Source organism: Phaseolus vulgaris, chromosome 11, assembly GCF_000499845.2.
Source record: "Phaseolus vulgaris cultivar G19833 chromosome 11, P. vulgaris v2.0, whole genome shotgun sequence".
In the NCBI taxonomy this organism is placed as follows: Eukaryota; Viridiplantae; Streptophyta; class Magnoliopsida; order Fabales; family Fabaceae; genus Phaseolus; species Phaseolus vulgaris.
The window spans coordinates 36226144-36252347 of NC_023749.2; the positions used below are offsets into that span (position 1 = coordinate 36226144).

General features: G+C 37.5%; 2 protein-coding genes and 1 long non-coding RNA gene across 3 annotated transcripts; 1 reads left to right on the forward strand and 2 right to left on the reverse strand.

Annotated features, from left to right (window-relative positions):
• The first annotated feature begins 4228 nt into the window (after positions 1-4228).
• LOC137833393 (uncharacterized) lies at positions 4229-4726 on the forward strand. Its single transcript, XR_011084699.1, has 2 exons — positions 4229-4329; positions 4458-4726. It is a non-coding gene; the product is annotated as an uncharacterized lncRNA (long non-coding RNA).
• Positions 4727-4867: 141 nt separating this feature from the next.
• Positions 4868-12569, reverse strand: LOC137806390 (uncharacterized). Its single transcript, XM_068606490.1, has 14 exons — positions 11639-12569; positions 10943-10973; positions 10544-10893; positions 10476-10488; positions 10062-10398; positions 8536-8937; positions 8305-8436; positions 7234-7329; positions 6451-6598; positions 6335-6350; positions 5836-6045; positions 5157-5767; positions 5004-5056; positions 4868-4873 (listed from the first exon to the last, which is right to left on the reverse strand). Exons 1-14 carry the CDS (start codon positions 12567-12569, stop codon positions 4868-4870), a joined length of 3336 nt encoding a protein of 1111 aa, XP_068462591.1.
• LOC137806393 (uncharacterized threonine-rich GPI-anchored glycoprotein PJ4664.02-like) lies at positions 12566-25660 on the reverse strand. The gene is made up of 7 exons (XM_068606504.1): positions 25580-25660; positions 16077-16347; positions 15366-15891; positions 14358-15324; positions 14060-14064; positions 12692-13563; positions 12566-12573 (listed from the first exon to the last, which is right to left on the reverse strand). The coding sequence occupies exons 1-7, from the start codon at positions 25658-25660 to the stop codon at positions 12566-12568; spliced, it is 2730 nt and encodes a 909-aa protein (XP_068462605.1).
• Positions 25661-26204: the final 544 nt, after the last annotated feature.

Here is a 26204-nt window from a genome sequence, read left to right on the forward strand (position 1 = left end):
TATGAGATGTTGTAAGAGATATGCCAATGGGTTGTTTTTTGTGTAGAAAAACAGCTGCAGGGGGTTTTATAGCATAGTAGATATCCTCTTTGATCCTTTGGATGCAGTGGGTTTCAGTCTTCAAGAATAAGAATCTGGTTCAATCTTGCACAGAACCACGTCAGCCCTTACCAGAAAAACACATGGTCAGCACATGTTGATTTGACTAGTCATAAAGGCACTTGAATTTCCAAGATATGGAATATATTCCTTTTATGACAAGAAGCAACTTTCTCCTAAATCAAATCAAACCTCATGACTGCTTTATTGACTCATAATCCCTTTAAAAAAAATATGTAAGGATATAGTGCATAAAGAAGTTAAATCAATTATATGCAGTGTTGTCAAAGAAGAAATAATCGGTTGTTTTTCTACAGCAGCAACAATGTTTTGAGATTTAAAACAAAAATAGAGAAGAATTAAAAAAATATAATTGTACATGTATAGATGAAGAATTTAGTATAAATTTATAATAGAAAAGCAAAGACAAAGAAGGTTTTATCCTTTTGTCATGAAGTCCCTTCAATGAGTCATTATTTATGATCAAGAATGCTTCTTTTGGCTTTCAAGACACCTTGAGGTGGTACAAAACCTTAATTCAGTTCCAGACAAAATCCTTTTCTTCCAAAAGTTTGATCAGATAACTCAAGACTCCATGCTTCTTTTTAGTATCCCTACAACAGAATAAATTCAAGCAACAAGATTTGGTCCCGTTATAAATGTAGGTCCTTTTGATTCAGCTTTATCACTAGGAACTTCAGAACTTTTGGGAATCCATCTCATAATACCTTTAGGAACATAATATTTCCTAATTTTACAGAATCTAACTGAGTGGCATCTTTTCATGCAGTAAAAGCATGTAACAACCGGTTGTTTCGATCTTTCAATCGATTGTTTTTCTGACACTTTTGAAAAAGGCTTTGAAATCACATTTTTCTTGTTTTGAGGATTAAACCCCAAACCAGATTTTCCAAAAACACATTTTTGGGATGTCAAGACCGTTTCAAAGTTGAATTTACCTTTTAAAAAATTATCCACAGAGATAGTAAACCTTACTCTCTTTATTATATACAAATACTATCTACTTCATTATAAAACTAAATCAAAATTATTCTCTGACTTAAAATAAACACGTTTAATATATAAAAATATTATCTAATTTATTAAAAACTAAATTAAAAATATTAAAAACTAAACATCCTATGAATTAGAATCAACATATTCAACACATACATACACATTTAATAAAAACATAAATAATAAATAAAACACTAACCTCAAAATGATATTGTGGCAAGTTGTAGCGTTGTAGAACAAGCAGTGCAACAAGTGGTGGCTTGGTCGCTGCTGCTCACGATGGCAAAAGTGGTGGCTTGGCCGTTGCTACTCAAACAGTTCACGACGGTGAGAATAGTCTTTGCGTGACGATCCTACTAATACTAATAATAATAAATAATAAATAATAATAATAATATTAACATTAATATTAATGATAATACTAATAATTATATTAATAATGATGTTAATAATATTATTATTAATGATTATAATAATAGTATTAATAATATTAATAACATAATAAAAATAATAATAATCAATATCATGATCATTAAATTACTTTGGTATAGTAGTACGATATAATAAAAACATGTTAGGCTTAGAGTACTCACTAAAATAAAATAAAAGGAAAATAAATATCTCAAGTTTCATTTGAACTCTTAAATTGGAGTCTAAGTATATTCCATTTCATAAAAGATGAGATGGCATGATAAACATTAAAATAGTTGGTAAAAAGATAATAAGGTAATTAATGTATATACTTAATTCTTTCTTAGTCAATTTTATTCTATATGCAGTATTATCACTGTAGGTTTAAGATAACAAAATCAAATCAAATATTTTTTAATTTTAATAGTGGTTTGCACAATCCAAGCGTCTACCAGGTTATTAGATTACAGACCTTACGATTAGATTAGATATTCTTATTTAGACCTTATTGTTAGATGGCCTATTGTATCTGAAAAATATTACAAACTTCTTGATGTTACAGATATTTTTTTTGTGAGTATCTTAGATATGTGTGTGATTGTATGCTTTTGTTTGATTGATTTAAAATGGTTTTTGAATTACTAATTAAAATATTTCCTTTTATATACATTTCTCTTATGTTCAAAATTACTTCAATAACTTACCTTTTGAGCTTAATTAATCATCAAAACTTAATTAATTATTACCAAAAGTAATAATTAAGAACATTTACAATGTAACAATGTTTTGAATCATGTTATTTTATTATAAGTGAATATTTGTGTTACTTAAATATTTAAACCGTCTTTCCAGTTTCGTTTATAAGAATCATATTTTTATAATTTAAAAAATTAATTTGATATTTAAATTTTTATAATTTAAAATATTAATTCGATTATATAATTATGTGGTCAAAATCTTAAATAATATTCAAGTTCTAAGTTTATGATCTCACAATATCAATATAATCGAGTAATATTTTTTAAAAATTATGTTTTAACTTTGGGCCTTAAAAGAGAAGTCAATTATTTTTATTTGGATGCACTCAAAGACAAAGTACTATTATACACTTTAAACTTAAGTAAAATAAATAATATTTCTTTTAACTTAATTTATTTCATATTCAAAATAACATTGAAAATGGTAGAAATGGTAATATTACTATTATTAACATTCATATTAATTGTATATAACATTAATAAAGTGAATTTTTCTATTGGATTTCACCTAGTAGGTAATTTGTCTAAAAACTCTATGAAGAATGATATGGTTGACTTCAATATGCTTAAGTTCTTTGATATTAACACCCAGAGTGGCAAAGTTCTTCATATTCTTCCTGTTATATGGTAGTTTCCTTGACCATGTTGAATTAAAATTAATACTGATGGTGTTGCTAGAGGTTATCCTAGTCTTGCTCCTTAGGGTGATATTTTCTGGGGAGTATGAGTAAGTTTATTGGTGGTTTCTCTACTTTCCTTGATATTCAAAATGCTTTGGTTGCTGAGTTTTATGGAGTTATACATGCTATTGAAAATGTTAAAAGATGGGTCTTACTAGTTTATGGCTTGAATGTGATTCTGCCTTGATTTGTGATGCATTTACTGTTAGGACTAATGATTCTCGAATTTTTCGTAATAGGTGGAACACTTTCCTTGAGTACTGTGGGAAAATCAGGTTTAGTATTTCTCACATTTTTCGTGAAGTGAATGTGTTGACAGGCTTGTTAACTTAGGATTAATAGGCTTCCAACTAGTCTTTCTTAGAATTCTTTATTAATAGGTATAAATTACCTAAGTATCGCTTTTCTCATATTTCTTTATATATGAGTGTTAGTCTAGTCTCCCCATATTTGCTTATATTTCCTTTCTTTCTTTTTTTCCTTTGTTCTAATAATACTTTTTTCGTGTGGTGACAAATAATTATTAATACTTGAGGTGTCATCCTAGTTGAGACATCCAGTTTCATAATGATACCTAACATGAGAACATTTTATATAAAAAGAAGAAGTGAATTCCTCTATTTGATGTACACAAATTCTTATCATTTTACCTTTTGAGTAACATTTTTTTAACTTAATTTATTTTATATTCAAAATAACATTGAAAATGATAGAAACGGTAAGAAATTAAACTACATTGTTAAATTTAATATTATGAAAAAAGGTAATTTGTGTTAGTTCATGTTCCTTTGATTTCTAGAAGTATAAAAGAAATATATTTATGATACAATTTTAATTATTTATTAAAATATAAACCATTTACATTTATTAAATGAATATTTAAAAATTAATTAATATGTTTTAAATGATCAAATATTACTTTAATATAAGAGAAGAGTGTTATATGAAAAAGGTTTTACCGACTAATCATCTAATAAAGTAACAGGTGTTACCTTGATTTCTAGAAGTATAAAATGAATATATTTATGATACAATTTTAATTCTTTATTAAATAAAAACCATGTTACATTCATTAAATGAGTATTTAAACTTTTGACCCACTAAATATGTAATAAAGTAAATATTTAATACATTTATTTTTTACTCTATGAAATACATAAAATTCTTAGTTGTCACTTTTACACTAAATATAACCTCATTTTCTCTTTTTACACTAATATAGTACTATAAATATGTGGATGATTTAATCATAAAGGAGAAGTAAGAAAAGAGTGAGTCTAAGAAGTAGTAAAGTAAAAGAAGGCAAATGGCTCTAGTGAAGGTTGCTTTGGTAGCACTTGTTTTCGCTTTGGTAGTTTGCAATGGTAAGTTATTTGAGCTTTTTTCTTTTTTTCATTTGATAAATCACCTTTTTGAATTTATGATTTTTAGTGATTCAAAAGTTTTATAGCCAACATGAATTTGTATTGTAATATTAGGGTGTGTTTTGTAGGGTTTGCATTAGATGCGGATATGTGTAAGCAGAATGATGATTGCAAGGGAAAATTAAGTTTATGTAAAGATTCAGCCATTTGTATTGATGAAGTTTGCAAGTGTAGGGCAGCCATACTAGGGAAGCCAGCAAAATGTAAAACTGCGTTTGATTGCCCATTTGTTTGTGCTCCACCATGTGATAAACAATATTGTGATCCAGTCTCTGGTCAATGCAAATGCTTGTGTCATTAACTCATAAATTTATCAATAAAATTGCATTTGGAATTATTATGCTACTACAATCGGATTGCCAAAAAATGACTAGCAGTACTAGTATTACAACTATTACTAGAAGTACTATTATTACTAGTATTACTAGCAGTACTTGTAATACTAGTATTACTACTATTACTAGCAGTACTAGTATTACTAGCACTACAAGTATTACTAACAGTACTAGTATTACAAGCACTATTAGCAGTACTAGTATTACTAGCATTACTCGCAGTACCAATATTACTAGCAGTACTAGTATGACTAGTATTACTAGCATTACTAGCAGTACCAGTATTAGTAGCAGTACTAGTATTACTAGCAGTACTAGTATTACTAACAGTTCTAGTATTACTAGAAGTACTAGTATTACTAGCAGTACTAGCAGTACTAGCATTACTAGCAATACTAGCATTACTAGCAGTACTAGCATTACTAACAGTACTAGCAGTACTAGCATTACTAGCAGTACTAGCATTACTAGCAGTACTGGTACTACTAGCAGTACTAGTATTCCTAGTGTTTCTAGCAGTACTAGTATTACTAACAATACTACTATTACTAGTATTACTAGCAGTATTAATATTACTAGTATTATTAGCAGTACTAGTATCAATAGCAGTACTAGTATTACTAATATTACTAGCAGTGCAAGTATCAATAGTAGTACTAGTATTACTAACAATACTAGTATTACTAATATTACTACCAGTATTAGTATTACTAGCACTACTAGTACTATTAACAGTACTAGTATCACTAACAGTATTAGTATTACTAACATTACTAGAAGTACTAATATAACTAGCACTACTAGTAGTACTACTATTACTAGTATTACCATCAGTACTAGCAGTACTAGTATTACTAGCAATACATGTATTACTGACATTACTAGCAGTACTAATATTATTAGCATTACTAGTACTAATACTCTTACTAATATTACTAACAGTATTAGTATTACTAGCAGTACTAGTATAACTAGTATTACTAGCATTACTAGTATTATTAGGAGTACTAGTATTACTAGCAGTACTAGTATTACTAACAGTACTAGTATTATTAGTAGTTATAGTATTACTAGCATTATTAGTACTACTAGCAGTACTAATTTTACTAACAGTACAAGTACTACTAGCAGTTTAAGTATATTAGCAGTTCTAGCAGTATTAGCAATACTAGTAATACTAGAAGTACTCGTATTACTAGCAGTACTAGTATTAATAGCAGTATAAGTATTACTACTATTACTAGTTGTACTAGTATTTCTAGCAATACTAGTATTACTAGCAGTACTAGTATTACTAATAGTACTAGTATTACTAGCAGTACTAGTATTTCAAGGAGTACTAGTATTACTAACAGTACTAGTATTACTAGTATTACTAGCAATACTAGTATCACTTGCAGTACTAGTGTCACTAGCAGTAAAAGTATCACTAGCAGTACTAGTATAACAAGCAGTACTAGTATCACTAGCAGTACTAGTATTACTAACATTATTAGTATTACTAGATGTACTAGCAGTACTAGTATTACTAGTAATACACGTATTACTAGTAATACTCGTATTACTAGTAATACACGTATTACTAGTAATACTCGTATTACTAGATATACTAGATTAGTAGTAGCACTAGTATTACTAACAGTATTAGTATTACTAGCAGAACTAGCAGTACTAGTATTACTAGTAGTACTCGTATTACTAGCAGTACTAGTATTAGTAGCAGTACTAGTATTACTAGCAATACTAGTATAATTAGCAGTACTAGTATTACTAATATTATTAGCAGTATTAGGATTACTAGCAGTACTAGTATTACTAGCAGTACTAGTATTACTAGCAGTACTCGTATTACTAGCAGTACTAGTATTAGTACACTAGTAGAAAAAGGTAAATTAACGACGGTTAAAATCGACATTTAAAGACGGTTCCAGAACCGTCGTTATTACAGGCGTCGTTAAAAGGTATGAATTTTTAACGACGGAACCGTCGTTAAAAGGTATGGACTTATAACGACGGTTGTGAAAACCGTTGTTAAAGGTGGTTTCTGTTTTTAAAAAAAAAATTTATGCGACTTTCAAAGACGGTTCCTACCGTCATTATAAGTATGCCTTTTAAAGACGGTTCCAAGTGGAACCGTCGTTTTATGTATTGATTAAAAAAAAAAAATTATTTTTTAAAAAATCTCAAATAACCTGCATAAAGTTTTCAATTCCAGAAAATAAAAACATTTCAAATCATAATTTAAATATAAATTTACATACAACAAATTATAACATAATACAAAAAAGTTTGGTAATATATGAAAAAATTTGTCATTGTAATGATTTATCTATACTAGAGTGTTATACATGGTTACAAAATACTTTGACCATGTTGTTCTCACATAGTCCAATGCTTCTAAATCTAGCGGGTGTTGGTCGTTGAACAACTGTGACATTTGAAATATTTTGAATTAGTGCATGAATAATAAATCTCAAATTTTAAAGTGTTTATTGTATTGAGGTATTACCTTATTCCAACCTTTCTTAATTTCAGCTTGCAAAATAGTCAACATCCACTGCATAACATAATAACCGCAATCATAATTTTGAGGTTGCCTGTTGGACTGCATGTGAAAATAAATGTATTAAATGAATGAGTGAAACACATTAAATTAAGTGAACAAATATACTTTAAATACCTTAAGGTACATCCAAGTGAGTTTTTGTGCGTTTGAAGTTCTCCTCCCACACAACATATTATATCCAGAGTAAGCACTAAAATAATAAGATTTCATGTTAGAATACATAACATTATATAATATATAAGTAATAATAAATGTTAAATGAAACTGTCGTACCTATCTCTAATGTTTTTAAAATAGGCAGGAGGTTTTTTATGCAAGGAGCAAAACCATGCAGCGGTATGATCTTGAACAGATATGATCAATAGTTGCCAATGACGCCTGTATAACAAATCAGTTAATTAGTTTCTCTTATTTCAATAATTTATTAAAACTTATTTAATAAATAAGAACTTACTCATGGATGTACGAAGCAAAATAAATGTGTTTTCCACCATTCTTTAAGGCAGTGGTGATGTATGTTTGTGTTTCCGACTTCTTGTTTCCAATTGATTGAGTGATTTGAGGGTCTAAAAACCCATATATATTATGTTTCCCCTCATCAAAGCATAATCTAGAAAGATACCTAAATTTCAATAAGTTAGTACTAATATATTTAATAAATCAAAAGTATAAAGAATTTAAAATTTGAACTTACATCATCCATAATTGCAGAATTGTTATGTTAATCTCTTGATCTCCGGATGCAAGGTCCAACAAATCAGACATGTGAACGTACAACGGTAGATTACTATGCCTTCCAAAAACATTGGCATCCCATGGAACCTCTAAGACGGTTGTATCTAAAGCTGTAGCAACTTCCACCAATGCCGCCAGAGGATCATCAATGGAGACTATTTTCTTCTTTCCCAGAGACAAATTTGTCTTAGGTTCCTGCTACTCATCAAAACAAAAAATACTTAAATTAGTTAGAATGTAATATATCATAATTGTATTAGTATTAGTGCAAATATATACCATAGAGTCTATAGGTCTGACGAGATGTCTAGGCAAGGCAACGAAAGTATGTAATGCCTCTGCCACAATTGTCACCTCTGATGTCGGCACAGAAACTGCAAGATCACCATAAAGGACCTTCTCCACCGTGACCTTCATGAAATTAGAAGGAAGAGGCACATTGTGTAACATTGTGACCCCTTCATAACACTTACCCAAGGCAACGAATCGGGTCAAAGAATTACACTCAACATATAATTCGCATTGGCTAGTTGAGCCAAAGTCATCCCCTGATAGATCAACTGCCGAACAACTCCCTTTAGTGCTGACTTTCTTAATAGGAGGCGGAGGTGGTTCATCTAATACCATAGTATTACTAGTATTACTATCAATACTAGTATTACTAGTATTACTATCAATACTAGTATTACTAGCAATACTAGTATAACTAGCAGTACTAGTATTACTAACAGTACTAGTACTCCTAGCAGTACAAGTACTACTAGTACTCCTTGCAGTACAAGTACTACTAGTACAACTAGCAGTACTTGTATTACTAGCACTCCTAGTATTACTAGCAGTACTAGGATTACTAGCAGTACTAGTATTAGTAACAGTACTAGTATTATTAACATTACTAGTATTATTAGAGTACTAGTATTACAAGCAGTAGCAAGACCACTATTACAAACAGTACTACTATTATTACCTGTACTAGTATTACTACCAGTACTAGAATTACTACCAGTACTAGAATTACTACCAGTACTAGAATTACTAGTATTACTAGCATTACTAATATTACTAACATTACTAGTATTACTAGCATTACTAGCAGTACTAGTATTACTCGCAGTACTAGTATTACTCGCAGTACTAGTATTACACGCAGCACTAGTATTACTCGTAGTACTAGTATTACTAACAGTATTACTATTACTAGATGTACTAGCAGTACTAGTATTACTAGTAGTACTCGTATTACTATATATACTACATTAGTAGTAGTAGTAGTATTACTAGCAGTACTAGTATTACTAACAGTATTAGTATTACTAGCAGAACTAGCAGTACTAGTATTACTAGTAGTATTCGTATTACTAGCAGTAGTAGTATTATTAGCAGTACTAGTATTACTAGCATTATTAGTATTACTAACAGTACTAGTATTACTAGCAGTACTAGCTAATACTAGTAATATTAATACTCCTAATACTAGTACGACTAGCAAATCTAGTATTTCTAGCAGTACTAGAATTACTAATATTACTAGCATTACTAGTATTACTAGCATTACTAGTATTACTAACATTACTAGTATTACTAGCATTACTAGTATTACTAGTATTACTAGCATTACTAGTATTACTCGCAGTACTAGTATTAATCGCAGTACTAGTATTACTCGCAGTACTAGTATTACTAACAGTATTAGTATTACTAGATGTACTAGCAATACTAGTATTACTAGTAGTACTCGTATTACTACCAGTACTAGTATTAGTAGTAGTACTAGTATTACTAGCAATACTAGTAATATTAGCAGTACTAGTATTACTAGTATTATTAGCAGTACTAGTATTACTAGTATCATTAGCAGTACTAGTATTACTAGCAGTACTCATATTACTAGCAGTACTAGTATTAGTAGTAGTACTAGCAGTACTAGTATTACTAGCAGTACTAGTATTATTAACAGTACTAGTATTACTAGCAGTACAAATATTAATAGTATTACTAACAGTCACAGTATTACTAGCAGTACTAGTACTACTAACAATACTAGTATTACTAGCAGTACTAATATTAATAGTATTACTAGCAGTAATAGTGCTACTAACAATACTAGCAGTACTAGCAATACTAACAGTACTAGTACTACTAGTACTACTAGCATTACTGGTACTATTAGCAATACTGGTACTACTAGCAGTACTGGTACTACTACCAGTACTAGTATTACTAGTATTTCTAGCAGTACTAGTATTACTAACATTATTAGTATTACCAGCAGTACTAGTATTACTAGTAGTACTCGTATTACTAGCAGTACTAGTATTAGTAGTAGTAATACTATTACTAGGAGTACTAGAATTACTAGCAGTACTAGTATAACTAGTATTATTAGCAGTAATAGTATTATTAGCAGTACTACTATTACTAGTATTATTAGCAGTACTAGTATTATTAACAGTACTAGTATTACTACCAGTAATAGTATTACTAGAAGTTTTAGTATTACTAGCAGTTCTACTATTACAAGCATTACTACCATTACAAGCAGTACTAGTATTACTATCAGTACTAGTATTACTAGCAATACTAGTATAACTAGCAGTAAAAGTACTACTAACAGTACTAGTACTCCTTCCAGTACAAGTACTACTAGTACAAATAGCAGTACTTGTATTACTAGCACTACTAGTATTACTAGCAGTACTTGGATTACTAGCAGTACTAGTATTACTCGCAGTACTAGTATTACTCGCAGTACTAGTATTACACGCAGTACTAGTATTACTCGTAGTACTAATATTACTAACAGTATTACCATTACTAGATGTACTAGCAGTACTAGTATTACTAGTAGTACTCGTATTACTAGATGTACTACATTAGTAGTAGTACTAGTATTACTAGCAGTACTAGTATTACTAACAGTATTAGTATTACTAGCAGAACTAGCAGTACTAGTATTACTAGTAGTATTCGTATTACTAGCAGTACTAGTATTATTAGCAGTACTAGTATTACTAGCATTATTAGTATTACTAACAGTACTAGTATTACTAGCAGTACTAGCTAATACTAGTAATATTAATACTTCTAATACTAGCAGTATTAGTACTACTAGCAAATCTAGTATTTCTAGCAGTACTAGAATTACTAATATTACTAGCATTGCTAGTATTACTAGCATTGCTAGTATTACTAGCATTACTAGTATTACTAGCATTACTAGTATTACTAGCATTACTAGTATTACTCGCAGTACTAGTATTAATCGCAGTACTAGTATTACTCGCAGTACTAGTATTACTAACAGTATTAGTATTACTAGATGTACTAGCAATACTAGTATTACTAGTAGTACTCGTATTACTAGCAGTACTAGTATTAGTAGTAGTACTAGTATTACTAGCAATACTAGTATTATTAGCAGTACTAGTATTACTAGTATTATTAGCAGTACTAGTATTACTAGCAGTACTCATATTACTAGCAGTACTAGTATTAGTAGTAGTACTAGTATTACTAGCAGTACTAGTCTTACTAGCAGTACTAGTATTATTAACAGTACTAGTATTACTAGCAGTACAAATATTAATAGTATTACTAACAGTCACAGTATTACTAGCAGTACTAGTACTACTAACAATACTAGTATTACTAGCAGTACTAATATTAATAGTATTACTAGCAGTAATAGTGCTACTAACAATACTAGCAGTACTAGCAATACTAACAGTACTAGTAGTACTGGTACTACTAGCATTACTGGTACTATTAGCAGTACTGGTACTACTAGCAGTACTGGTACTACTACCAGTACTAGTATTACTAGTATTTCTAGCAGTACTAGTATTACTAACATTATTAGTATTACCAGCAGTATTAGTATTACTAATAGTACTCGTATTACTAGCAGTACCAGTATTAGTAGTAGTAATACTATTACTAGGAGTACTAGAATTACTAGCAGTACTAGTATAACTAGTATTATTAGCATTAATAGTATTATTAGCAGTACTACTATTACTAGCAGTACTAGTATTAGTAGTAGGAGTACTATTACTAGCAGTACTAATATTACTAGTATTACTAGCAGTACTAATATTAATAGTATTACTAGCAGGAATAGTGCTACTAACAATACTAGCAGTACTAGCAATACTAACAGTACTAGTAGTACTGGTACTACTAGCATTACTGGTACTATTAGCAGTACTGGTACTACTAGCAGTACTGGTACTACTACCAGTACTAGTATTACTAGTATTTGTAGCAGTACTAGTATTACTAACATTATTAGTATTACCAGCAGTACTAGTATTACTAGTAGTATTCGTATTACTAGCAGTACTAGTATTAGTAGTAGTAATACTATTACTAGGAGTACTAGAATTACTAGCAGTACTAGTATAACTAGTATTATTAGCAGTAATAGTATTATTAGCAGTACTACTATTACTAGCAGTACTAGTATTAGTAGTAGGAGTACTATTACTAGCAGTACTAATATTACTAAGATTATTAGCAGTACTAGTATTACTAGCAGTACTCATATTACTAGCAGTACTAGTATTAGTAGTAGTACTAGTATTACTAGCAGTACTAGTATTATTAACACTACTAGTATTACTAGCAGTACAAATATTAATAGTATTACTAACAGTCACAGTATTACTAGCAGTACTAGTACTACTAACAATATTAGTATTACTAGCAGTACTAATATTAATAGTATTACTAGCAGTAATAGTGCTACTAACAATACTAGCAGTACTAGCAATACTAACAGTACTAGTAGTACTGGTACTACTAGCATTACCGGTACTATTAGCAGTACTGGTACTACTACCAGTACTAGTATTACTAGTATTTCTAGCAGTACTAGTATTACTAACATTATTAGTAGTACCAGCAGTACTAGTATTACTAGTAGTACTCGTATTACTAGCAGTACTAGTATTAGTAGTAGTAATACTATTACTAGGAGTACTAGAATTACTAGCAGTACTAGTATAACTAGTATTATTAGCAGTAATAGTATTATTAGCAGTACTACTATTACTAGCAGTACTAGTATTAGTAGTAGGAGTACTATTACTAGCAGTACTAATATTACTAGTATTATTAGCAGTACTAGTATTATTAACAGTACTAGTATTACTACCAGTAATAGTATTACTAGAAGTTTTAGTATTACTATCAGTTCTACTATTAAAAGCATTACTACCATTACAAGCAGTACTAGTATTACTAGCAATACTAGTATAACTAGCAGTACTAGTACTACTAACAGTACTAGTACTCCTTCCAGTACAAGTACTACTAGTACAAATAGCAGTACTTGTATTACTAGCACTACTAGTATTACTAGCAGTACATGGATTACTAGCAGTACTAGTATTACTCGCAGTACTAGTATTACTCGCAGTACTAGTATTACACGCAGTACTAGTATTACTCGTAGTACTAGTATTACTAACAGTATTACTATTACTAGATGTACTAGCAGTACTAGTATTACTAGTAGTACTCGTATTACTAGATATACTACATTAGTAGTAGTACTAGTATTACTAGCAGTACTAGTATTACTAACAGTATTAGTATTACTAGCAGAACTAGCAGTACTAGTATTACTAGTAGTATTCGTATTACTAGCAGTACTAGTATTATTAGCAGTACTAGTATTACTAGCATTATTAGTATTACTAACAGTACTAGTATTACTAGCAGTACTAGCTAATACTAGTAATATTAATACTCCTAATACTAGTACGACTAGCAAATCTAGTATTTCTAGCAGTACTAGAATTACTAATATTACTAGCATTACTAGTATTACTAGCATTACTAGTATTACTAACATTACTAGTATTACTAGCATTACTAGTATTACTAGTATTACTAGCATTACTAGTATTACTCGCAGTACTAGTATTAATCGCAGTACTAGTATTACTCGCAGTACTAGTATTACTAACAGTATTAGTATTACTAGATGTACTAGCAATACTAGTATTACTAGTAGTACTCGTATTACTACCAGTACTAGTATTAGTAGTAGTACTAGTATTACTAGCAATACTAGTAATATTAGCAGTACTAGTATTACTAGTATTATTAGCAGTACTAGTATTACTAGTATTATTAGCAGTACTAGTATTACTAGCAGTACTCATATTACTAGCAGTACTAGTATTAGTAGTAGTACTAGTATTACTAGCAGTACTAGTATTACTAGCAGTACTAGTATTATTAACAATACTAGTATTACTAGCAGTACAAATATTAATAGTATTACTAACAGTCACAGTATTACTAGCAGTACTAGTACTACTAACAATACTAGTATTACTAGCAGTACTAATATTAATAGTATTACTAGCAGTAATAGTGCTACTAACAATACTAGCAGTACTAGCAATACTAACAGTACTAGTAGTACTAGTACTACTAGCATTACTGGTACTCTTAGCAATACTGGTACTACTAGCAGTACTGGTACTACTACCAGTACTAGTATTACTAGTATTTCTAGCAGTACTAGTATTACTAACATTATTAGTATTACCAGCAGTACTAGTATTACTAGTAGTACTCGTATTACTAGCAGTACTAGTATTAGTAGTAGTAATACTATTACTAGGAGTACTAGAATTACTAGCAGTACTAGTATAACTAGTATTATTAGCAGTAATAGTATTATTAGCAGTACTACTATTACTAGCAGTACTAGTATTAGTAGTAGGAGTACTATTACTAGCAGTACTAATATTACTAGTATTATTAGCAGTACTAGTATTATTAACAGTACTAGTATTACTACCAGTAATAGTATTACTAGCAGTTCTACTATTACAAGCATTACTACCATTACAAGCAGTACTAGTATTACTATCAGTACTAGTATTACTAGCAATACTAGTATAACTAGCAGTACTAGTACTACTAACAGTACTAGTACTCCTTCCAGTACAAGTACTACTAGTACAAATAGCAGTACATGTATTACTAGCACTACTAGTATTACTAGCAGTACTTGGATTACTAGCAGTACTAGTATTTCTAGCAATACTAGTATTATTAGCAGTACTAGTATTACCAGCAATACATGTATTACAGACATTACTAGTCGTACAAATATTATTAACATTACTAGTACTAATACTATTACTAGTATTGCTAACGGTATTAGTATTACTAGCAGTACTAGTATAACTAGTATTACTAGCAATACTAGTATTATAAGGAGTACTAGTATTATTAGCAGTACTAGCAGTTCTAGTATTACTAGTATTATTAGTATAACTGGAAGTACTAGTATTACAAAAAGTACAACTATTACTAGCAGTACAAGTATACTAGCATTACTAGTATTATTAGCAGTACTAGTATTACTAGCAGTACTAGTATTACTAACAATATTAATATTACTAGCAGTTCTAGCAGTACTCGAATTACTAGCAGTACTACTCCTAGTATTAGTAGTAGTACTAGTATTACTAGCAGTACTAGTATTACTAGCATTACTAGCAGTACAACCATTACTAGCAGTATAACCATTACTAGCAGTACTAGTATTACTAACAGTACTACTATTTCTAGCAGTACTAGTATTACTAACAGTAATAGTAATACTAGCATTACTAGCAGTTCTAATATTACTAGCATTACTAGTAGCACTACTATTACTAGTATTACTAGCAATATTAGTATTATTAGCAGTAATAGTATTACTAGCAGTACTGTTATTACTAGCAGTACTAGTAATACTAGTAGTACTAGCAGTACTAGTTTTACTAGTATTACTAGCTGTACTACCATTACTAGTAGTATTAGTATTAATAACAGTACTAATATTACTAGCATTACTAGCTGTTTTAACATTACGAGCATTACTAGTAGCACTACTATTAGTAGTATTACTAGCAATATAAGATTACTAGCAGTACTATTATTACTAGTATTACTAGAAGTACTAATATTACTAACAATACAAGTATTACTAGCAGTACTAGTATTACTCGCAGTACTAGTATTACTCGCAGTACTAGTATTACACGCAGTACTAGTATTACTCGCAGTACTAGTATTACTATCAATACTAGTATTACTAGCAGTCCTAGTATTAGTAGCAGTACTAATATAACTAGCAGTAGTAGTATAACTAGCAGTACTAGTATTACTAGCATTACTAACAGTACTAGTATTAGTAGCAGTACTAGTATTAGTAGCAGTATTACCATTACTAGCAGTACTACCATTAGTAGTAGTACTAGTATTACTAGTAGTACAACCATTACTAGCAGTACAACCATTACTAGCAGTACTCTATAGGTTCCCAAACAAATAAAAAATTATAGGTTATGGATGCATGAGTATCTTTAAAAAAAGAACATGGTTTACCTTTAAAAGTCGATAGATTTCCAAAAACTTCACCCATTAACGCAACATATCAGAATAAAATGATATTAGCATAACGTCTCTCAATAAAATCAAAGTCCTAAACCCTAACTCCCAAAGTCCAATGCATTAGCACAAAACGATTATGAAATAAACAAAAAAAAAAACAGAATTAAAGATTAATGATATTCATTACCGAAGGAGTTGATGAAATGAATTTGGGAAACCGCGGAGATGGAGAGAAGAGACCAAGAAAGAGCCAACGAGTCAATAAAATGGTGACGTTTTTTGTCGCTGGTCTGTACATTGCAGTTCTTGGAACTTACGGAGAAAGAAAGAATGGGTTAGTTAGTTTCCACCTCCTTCACTTCCTTCTTCTTTAGTGTACTGTAACTAAGCACATTAATTCTTTTAACAAAACAGGGTCCACCAGACCCATTTATGCCCTTTTTAAAATTAAAAAACATTGGGGTTGTTATTAAATGTTATAATTCAAAAGGTTATGAGTAAATATTTTTAAAATATATTGATATAATATGTCTACATATAATAAAATATATTGTTATTAGGATAATAAAATTAAAAAATTAAGTGACACATTTTAAGAATATTTAGAACTTTTTAAAAAATTAATCACAATAAAAGAAATAGAATATAAATACATCCTTTTAGAGATCAATAGAAAATTTGAAAATATTTTTAAGGCATAAAAATAAAAATAAAATTGTTCGAAACTAAATGTTATATTTTTAAATTGAAGATATGAGCAGAAGGGAAACTGTACCGCCCTGGTGATCGGGTGTAATGACGTGGCACCCTGCTACAGTGTAGGCGTGTTGACAAGGCGCCAGGTTGGCAAGAAGGGAAGGAAGTCGGAGGGCGCGTGTAGTCGCCAGTTGTTAAGTTGGCGTGTTCCGATTTCCAGCTTACCAGAATAGGCGATCGCCAGGTTCAAGATGAAGTCGCCAGATGCAGACCCAGGCGACCAAGCAGTCGGAGATCGCCAGAGAAAGCACATCGCCGAAGATGAAGGAGAAGCAGATTATGAAGGCGGCCGGCGAGACCACAGGGAAGGTGTACGAAGGCCCTAACTCGCCAGTTCCAGTAGAGATCGCACTCCTAAGTTAGCTATGCACTGGGCAGTACCATGCATAAGTAACTTAGCCAAAATGAGAGCAGAAGCAGCGCCAAGTCAGGGAGCCTCCAGATGATGGCACGTGTACAGTTGGATGCGAGCCACGTGTCCAAGTCTGTAACTGCCAGGAGAGAGAAAGCCACCAGGTATATAAGAGTTCTTAACAGACTTTCTGAGGTACGCACGTTCAGTTCAAACACTTTACGCTTGCGAGTGACAGAGCTGTTTGTGAGAGAGAATTTGCACGGTTCTAGTTCTTAGTATTTGGTGATACCGTCACTGACTTGAGCATCGGAGTGCGATCGGCCGCAGCGGCGCCGTGTTGTTTCTTTGCTGGTTCTTGAAGTAGATCCAGGGAGGAACGAAGGTGATAAGCGGTGCGCACGTCGATCCTTTGACGAGGCATTCTCCAGCGCTCCGGTCAACAGGCAGGATCATCAGGCGCCCACCGTGGGGCCGTGTAAAACTTGCTCCCATCCACAGCGGGAGTTCGTGGAAGTTTTCGAGGTTTTCTGCGCGGTTGTGCGTTGGTGCAACCGTCGTTCGCAATTTCTTTGAGTTTCGTTCGGTGAGTTTGTGTTTTGTACCGTTTGTTTGGCTTTCAATCGGTGGAGTGAGGTCTTTGCTGCTTGCGCGCAATCTGTTTGGTGGAAGTTCGAAGTTCTTTTGTGGTTTTCTGCGAAGGTTTGCGGTTTTCTTGAGTTCTTGCCCAGTTTCTTGAGTTTTCTCCGATTGATCGTTGTTTCGATCGTGGTTGAAGTGTTGTTTGCTGTATTCCTGTGGTTCGCTGAAGTTAATGAGAAAGATGAGAAGCAATCGTTCCAGTCCTGTGGCTCCCGTCGCTGCTGAAGGCGACGCCGCCATGACCATGGCGCAGATGGCAGAGATGATCGCTCGTTGCAGGCAACCGTGGAAGCCTCGCGCGTAGAGCAGGCAAGGATACATGAGGACCTGGTCGCCTCTCGCGCTAGGAACGAGGAACTCAGCAAGGTAGCTGAGGAGCTGCGTCGAGCTCTTCAGGAGCAGCAGGGACGTTCTTCTGCTGAAGAGGTGGCACCGTCGACGCCACCTCGTGTGTTCCCAATGCCTTTTGTTCAGGCGATTACCGACACGCCAATTCCCACGAGCGTGGTTCCGGTTAAAGCTGTTTTTACCGGCGTGGAGGATCCAGAGGCTCATCTGACCACGTTCCACACGCAGATGATGCTGTCAGGAGGGTCAGACGCCGTTTACTGCAAGATGTTCGTGAGTACGCTCCAAGGAACGGCGATGGAGTGGTTTGTGAGCCTGCCTAATGGCCACATAACCAATTTTCAACAATTCTCGAAAATCTTTGTCGAGCAGTACATTGTGAACAAGGCACCGCCCAGGGTGTCCTATGATCTGTTTGATATAAGGCAGTACCATGGGGAGTCCCTCAGAGACTACCTCAATCGCTTCGGAGCGCAGATGGTCAGATCGCCGGCCAAGGATGAAGAAATGATGGTCTATGCCTTCAAGAAGGGCGTACAGCCAGGGCCATTCTGCGAGGCCTTGATCAGGGCTCATCCAGCGACGTTTGCTGAAGTCAGGCGACTTGCGGTGGCCCACATCGCCGACGAGAGTGAAGTCGCCGAGAAGAGAGGCAGCGTGGCTCCCGCCAGGCCGCGCGCCCAGACCAGGATCCAGCCACAGAGGGTGCTGGAAACGGCGGCGGCGGCCAGAAAAGACCAAAGGACTCGCTATCCTTACGATAGGAGAAATAAGGGAAGAAGCCAAGCGCGCCAACCACCAGCACGCCAACAACCAGCACGCCGGGAATACAATCGCCCGCCTAAGCACAAATTCGTCATGGGACTAGCGGACCTGATCGCTATCCCTAACATATCTGCTAGGTTGAAGGCGCCCGAGAAGGTGGGCGACAAGGTGCTGGGGTCAAAACCGGACGCCTGGTGCGAGTTCCACCAGTGTTTTGGCCACAACCTGGACTCGTGTTTGTCTTTAGGATACCAGCTCGACGATCTGGTTAAGAGCGGGTTCCTAAATGACTATCTGCTGGATAGAAGGACGGGGGGAGCGTCGAGTTCCCAGCCAGCAGGTGGAGAAGCCCACCAACACGAGATGCCTATCCATGGAGAGATCCACACCATTGCCGGGGGTTTCTCAGGTGGTGGATGCACCGCATCGCAGAGGAAAAAGTACGCGCGATCGGTGATGTCAGTGGACATGTTTGAAGATCACTCGCCGGAAGTGGACATCACGTTCACAAAGCAGGATCTTCGGGACGTTGTGCCTCATGACAACGATCCCATTGTTATTTCGTTGATCACGGCGGGAAGGAAGGTCCACAGAGTTCTGGTGGACCAAGGAAGCTCGGCAGACGTGATGTTCTGGCCGACTTTCACGCAGCTGGAATTGCCCCTTGACCAGCTAAGGCCCTATGGAGGATGCTTGTATGGATTCGCTGGCGACCAGGTGGAGGTCAGGGGGTACATCGAGTTGAGAACCACGTTTACAGATGAGGCTGGGTCGAGGACGGAGAAAATCAAGTACCTCATCGTAAACGCCCCCTCACCGTATAACATCCTGTTGGGAAGGCCCACTCTTAACAGGATAGGTGCCATTCCGTCGACTCGGCACATGAAGGTGAAGTTGCCGTCGATGGAAGGGGTGGTGATCACGATAAAGTCTGATCAGAAAGAAGCGAAAAGGTGCTATGAGAATAGCCTGAAAAACAAAAGATCAGTGAGCTATGTAACAACCACCCCGCCTCCCGGTGTGAAGCCCAGACCGCCGGTAACAGAGGAGGCCGCCGGAAGGGATGTAGAGATGGTAGATGCTGAGCTGGGGGAGAGGAATGCTGGCCTGGAGGAAGAAGAGGCGCAGGATCGCCCCGAGGAAGCAAGGGAACAGGGAATCGCCAGGGCGGTGATCGCCAGAGAATCCAGGCCCAAACCCGTCGAGCAGTGGCTCGAGAAGGAGATCGGAGGGAAAGTCTTCAAGCTAGGAAGATCTCTGGAGGTCGATCTCCAGGACCAGATCGCCAAGGTGATTGAGCGGCATCTGGACGCGTTTGCATGGTCCGCCTCGGACATGCCCGGGATCGATCCCGACTCCTTGTGCCATCATCTGGCGATGGACAACATGGTGAGACCGGTGCGACAAAGGAGAAGGAAATTCAACGAGGAGAGGAGGCAGGCGATCAGGGATGAAACCCAGAAACTCCTCGCTGCAGGCCACATCAGGGAAGTCCAGTACCCTGAATGGTTGGCGAATGTCGTACTGGTGAAGAAGAGTAACGGGAAATGGCGCATGTGCGTCGATTTCACCGATCTGAATAAAGCTTGCCCAAAGGATTCGTATCCTTTACCAAGCATTGATGCCCTGGTTGATAGTGCTGCAGGGTGCAAGCTGCTGAGTTTCCTGAATGCCTTCTCGGGCTATAATCAGATCAAGATGCATCCCATGGATGAAGAGAAAACAACCTTCATGACGGAGAGGTCGTGCTACTGCTATAAGGTGATGCCGTTTGGGCTGAAGAACGCGGGGGTCACGTACCAGAGGTTGATGGATCGAGTACTTGCACCAATGCTGGGAAGGAACGTGCAAGCTTACGTCGATGACATGGTCGTGACCTCGCAGGAGAAGAGCAAGCACGTTGCAGACTTGGAAGAATTGTTCACGACGATCGCCAAGTTCAAGTTGAAGCTCAACCCGGAGAAATGCATTTTCGGCGTGGAGGCTGGAAAATTTTTGGGTTTCCTCTTGACTGAAAGAGGAATAGAAGCTAACCCGGACAAGTGTGCCGCCATCTTGGCGATGAGAAGCCCGGCTACAGTGAAAGAAGTCCAGCAGCTGACAGGTCGGATGGCAGCTCTATCTCGCTTCGTGTCAGCTAGCGGAGAAAAGGGGCATCCCTATTTTCAGTGTCTGCGGCGCAATAACAAGTTCGCTTGGACGAAAGAGTGCGAGGAAGCTTTCGTCAAGCTGAAGGAGTATCTGGCGAGCCCGCCGGTTCTGTGCAAACCGCTGGCGGGAATCCCTCTCAGGTTGTATTTCGCTGTGACTGAGAGGGCGGTGAGTGCGGTGCTCGCCCAGGATCAGGATCAGGCTCAGGCTCAGAAGCCTATTTATTTTGTGAGCAAGGTGTTGCAGGGCCCAGAAACGAGATATCAGGCCCTGGAGAAGGCTGCACTGGCTGTGGTGTTTTCGGCGAGGAGGTTGCGCCACTACTTCCACAGTTTCACAATACTGGTGATGACTGACCTGCCCATCCAGAAGGTCTTGAAGAAACCTGACGTTGCGGGAAAAATGGTGAAGTGGGCAGTGGAGTTGTCAGAATTTGACATTAAATATGAGCCCCGAGGCCCGATCAAGGGGCAAATCTTTGCAGATTTTGTGGTCGAGCTCTCATCAGAGGCGACGCGGGTTGAAGGAGATGGTTTTCGTTGGGTGCTTTCGGTGGATGGATCGTCGAACCAGCAGGGCAGCGGTGCTGGAGTCATCTTGGAAGGACCCCACGGCGTACTGATCGAACAGTCTTTGAGGTTTGCCTTCAAGGCCAGCAACAATCAAGCAGAGTATGAGGCGCTGATCGCCGGGATTCTGCTGGCCAAGGAAATGGGGGCTAGGGTGCTGATGGCTAAGAGTGACTCGCTGCTAGTCACGGGGCAAGTAACAGGCGAGTTCCAGGCTAAAGATCCACAAATGGCGGCTTACTTGGCGTATATGCAGGAATTGAAGAGTTCCTTTGCCTCTTTTGAAGTAATACATGTGCCCCGAGAACAGAATGCCCGAGCTGACTTGCTTGCCAAGCTCGCCAGTTCAGGCAAGGGGGGTAGGCAGAGGACGGTGATTCAAGAAACTCTGAAGACGCCGAGGGCATTTGTAGCAGATCACCTGGTCCTTCAGATAAGCAAGTCGACGGAGAGAGCAGCGAGAAGCCATAAGTCTTTGACGCAAGAAACTCTGAGATCGCCGAGAATTAGAGCATGTCGAGGAGAGAAGGTGGACGTGATGCAGGTCTGCGCCACCCATGAGCCAGACACTTGGATAACGCAGTACAAGCGGTGCTTGGCAGATGGCCTCCTCCCGCTGGATCCAACAGAAGCTAGGAAGGTAAAGAAAAATTCCAGCAAGTATACATTGATTGATGGCGATCTGTACAGGTTTGGGTTCACTCACCCACTCTTGGAATGTATACACGGCGAGAAGTGCACGAGAATTATGGCAGAGCTCCACGAAGGTATATGTGGAAGCCATGTCGGGGGTCGAGCTCTGGCCGCGAGGACTCTCCGTGCAGGCTACTATTGGCCATCTATGAGAGAAGATTGCAAGAAGTATGCCCAGTGCTGCAAACAATGCCAGCAGCACGCCGATTGGCACAAGGCACCTCCCGAGGAGTTGAAGTCGATCTATAGCCCTTGGCCGTTTCATACTTGGGGAATCGACATCCTGGGACCTTTCCCACTGGCGATCAGGCAGATGAAGTACTTGGTGGTGGCGATTGAGTATTTCACCAAGTGGATCGAAGCAGAACCAGTGGCCCAGATCACCGCACACAAGATCGAAGGTTTTGTATGGAAGAACATCGTGTGTCGGTTTGGAGTGCCTAAGCGCCTGGTGTCAGATAATGGGACGCAGTTTGCGAGCCACCTGTTGAAGAAGCTTTGCGAAGGGGTTGGAATTCAACAAGTGTTTGCATCCGTCGAGCACCCTCAAACAAATGGCCAGGTGGAATCAGCTAATCGGGTGTTATTGAGAGGTTTGAAGAGAAGGCTTGAGAAAGCCAAGGGAAGTTGGGCTGAGGAGGTGCCCCGCATAGTCTGGGCGTACCACACCACCGAGCAGTCAGGAACCCATGAGACCCCGTTTAGCTTGGTCTATGGGTGCGACGCCATGATTCCGGTGGAGATCCAGGAGAGCTCGCCGAGATTCCAGAACTTTGTAGAGGAAGACTCGAATGAAGAGAGAAGGCTAAACCTGGATCTGCTGGATGAAGTCAGGGAAGAGGCGAGGCTGAAGGCTGAGGCGGTGAAGAGGAGGATCGAGCGAAGATACAACTCAAAGGTGATGCCAAGGCAGTTTAGAGAAGGCGATCTGGTGATGAGGAAGGCCCACCAGTACGAGATGGAGAACAAACTATTGCCCAAGTGGACTGGACCGTTCAGAATAACCGAGGCGCTCGGGAACGGGGTCTACCGCTTAGAGACGCTGGAAGGAGGGGCGATCCCTCGTACCTGGAACGCCACACACTTGAAGTTGTACTATAGTTAAGAGCTTTGTAAGTAAAGACAAACACAATGTTATATTACAATGTCTCTATTAAAACAGTTTGAAGGGGGCACTCTTTTTTCCCTAAGGAGGGTTTTTAATGAGGCCACCCAATAAAAGAAGAGTTTTCGAAGCATAAGGTGTTTTCAGATTGCATGTGTGCTATTTTCGAAAGTTTTGAAGAAAGACCTTGTCATTTGTACATGATTTAAGGCAAGAAAAGATATATCACGTGCTTTCTAAAAGGTTTTAAGTCCTCATCGTTTTTCGGCGATTGGAGGCACCAATTAAGTTTTAAAGTCCTCATCGTCTTTCGGCGATCGGAGGCACCAGATGAAAGACCTCAACGCCCTCGCGCGTTTCGAGGTAAGATGAAGTCCTCCTCGCCGTCGAGCGAGTGCAGGCGAGAAAGAGAAAAAGTCCTCCGTGTTTCTGGGAGCGAGAAGATGTAACTCCTGGGGCAATGTAGAGGCAAGTTAAAGACCTCCTCGCCGTTGAGCGAGCGCAGGCGAGAAAGAGAAAGGTCCTCAGTGCATCCAGGGGGGAGGAGATGTACGCCCTGGGCAAGTTGAGGCACCATATAAAGTCCTTATCGCCGTTGTGCGAGCTAAGGCCAGTTAAAGACCTCCTCGCCGTCGAGCGAGCGCAGGCGAGAGAAAGAAAAGGTCCTCAGTGCATCCAGGGGGAAGAGATGTACACCCTGGGCAAGTTGAGGCACCAGACAAAGTCCTTCTCGCCGTCGAGCGAGTTAAGGCCATTTAAAGTCCTTCTCGCTGATGAGCGAGTTCAGGCGAGTAAAAGTCCTTCTCGCCGATGAGCGAGTTCAGGCGAGTTAAAAGACCTTCTCGCTTACGTGCGAGCATAGGCAAGATAAAATCCTTCTCGTCTCGAACGAGTTCAGGTATGGCGAAGAGGGTGGAAGAAGCTTGAAAGGTGGCTAAGGTAGGTTCGAAGAGAACGCCTAGCCAGCCGGTCTTTTGCTCTGAAGTTCAGGAGGGCAAAGGAAGTTTCCAAAGGGCGTTTCTACCCCAGATAAAGAAACGATTGCCAAAGCATGAGGTTAGGGAAAGCTGATGTTACCAAGGGGTCTTGGCGATCGGGAAGAGTTTAAACGACGGCGAGAAGGTTGAAAGACTTGTTTGATAAAGCAGGTCGAGTGGGACGTTGTTCGAGCCAATGATTAAGTTACAGTTCGCTGTTCGAAGGGTATTCTTGCGATAAGGTTAGTTGCCTTAAGAATACAAGTTGTTTAAAGTGATTATTGCTTAAGTTTGAATTGGCTCGAGGCAGTTACGTCAAAAGTTGTATTCGCAAAATTGTTAAGTTAAATCCGACAAAGTTAAACATACAAAGAAGGCTAAAGCACTTAAAAGAGCCAGGGGAGAGAATATCCAAGTTTTGTGATTGAAATAAGTATCTGTTCAAAACACATATGCACGAGTTTTCATTACAAGGTATATACGAGCGAAATTATAAAGTAGCAGACGGGGTGGAGTTGGTTGAGCCTTCGGCGGGAACGACCTTTCCATCTACTACTTCGTTGTTCAACGACACCATGCTGAGGTCGAGATCGGGGAATAGGCATGCGAATTGTTCCCGAGCGGCTTCGAATCCAGCAACCAGAATCTGAGCAGAGCTTAGCCTAAGTTCTTCAATTTGCCTTTGAAGTTCTTCAACCTGTTTCTTGAGCTCCTTGTTCTGCTGCTCCAGCTCTTCGACCTGTTTTCGGAGTTGTTCGTTGGTCTCTTGAGCATGGAGAAGGTCGTCAGTAACCTTCTTAGATTCCGTTTGAGCCTGGGTCAACTCGGCAGCCATCTTTCCTTTTTCCTTGTTTGCCTCGGCGAGATCAGCCATGGCGTCATCCCTCTCTTTTTCTACTTGCCCAAGTAGCTTCTCGCGGTCGATCGACCTCTGCTCTAGTTTTTGCACCCTGGCGGCGTCAGCTTGAATGTGAGCCTCCAGGTCGCTCGCCTTGGTGCGCAGAGGCACGATTTTGCTTTCTAGCTCAACTTTCTCTTGGGCAAGATCATGGACTTTGCGGCGAAGGTCAGCAGCTTCCTTGCACGCCAGCCTGAGCTCGGTGTTGAGGGCATCCTCCACTCGAGTGTGATCAAGTTCTGCGAGCGTCAGGCTGAATGACATTTTCTCCACCTCGATCTTCATAGTTTATTTTCAGTTTTGAGGTGGTAGAGATCGTCTTGAAGCCTCCTGGTGGAGCTCTCCACAGCCCTCGTTATGATCGATGGGATATCCTCTGCTATGGTTTTGAGTTTGGCAGTCAGAGGTTCCCACATCCTTGTGACTTCGAGGGAAAGGTTCGCTGCTTGGAGAGGCGCCAGGGGGGCTTGTTGAGGGTTCTCGCCGCCACCTTCCTTAGCAGGATTTTCAGTGTTTGCTT

Bases quoted from the DNA above. Each gene is read 5' to 3' on its own strand.
- LOC137806393 (XM_068606504.1), bottom strand. From the start codon at position 25,660: ATGGCTGATCTCGCCGAGGCAAACAAGGAAAAAGGAAAGATGGCTGCC. The intron at 16,348-25,579 runs GTTACTGACGAC...GGGAACCTATAG, and splicing joins CTCAAACGGAATCTAAGAAG to AGTACTGCTAGTAATGGTTG. The intron at 15,325-15,365 runs GCTAGTAATAGT...TAGTACTTCCAG, and splicing joins AATGCTAGTATACTTGTACT to TTATACTAATAATACTAGTA.
- LOC137806390 (XM_068606490.1), bottom strand. From the start codon at position 12,569: ATGAGTACTGCTAGTAATACTAGTACTGCTAATAATCTTAGTAATATT. The intron at 8,437-8,535 runs GTTGAGTGTAAT...AATTTCATGAAG, and splicing joins CTAGCCAATGCGAATTATAT to GTCACGGTGGAGAAGGTCCT. The intron at 7,330-8,304 runs GTATATATTTGC...TTTCACATGCAG, and splicing joins TCAGACCTATAGACTCTATG to TCCAACAGGCAACCTCAAAA.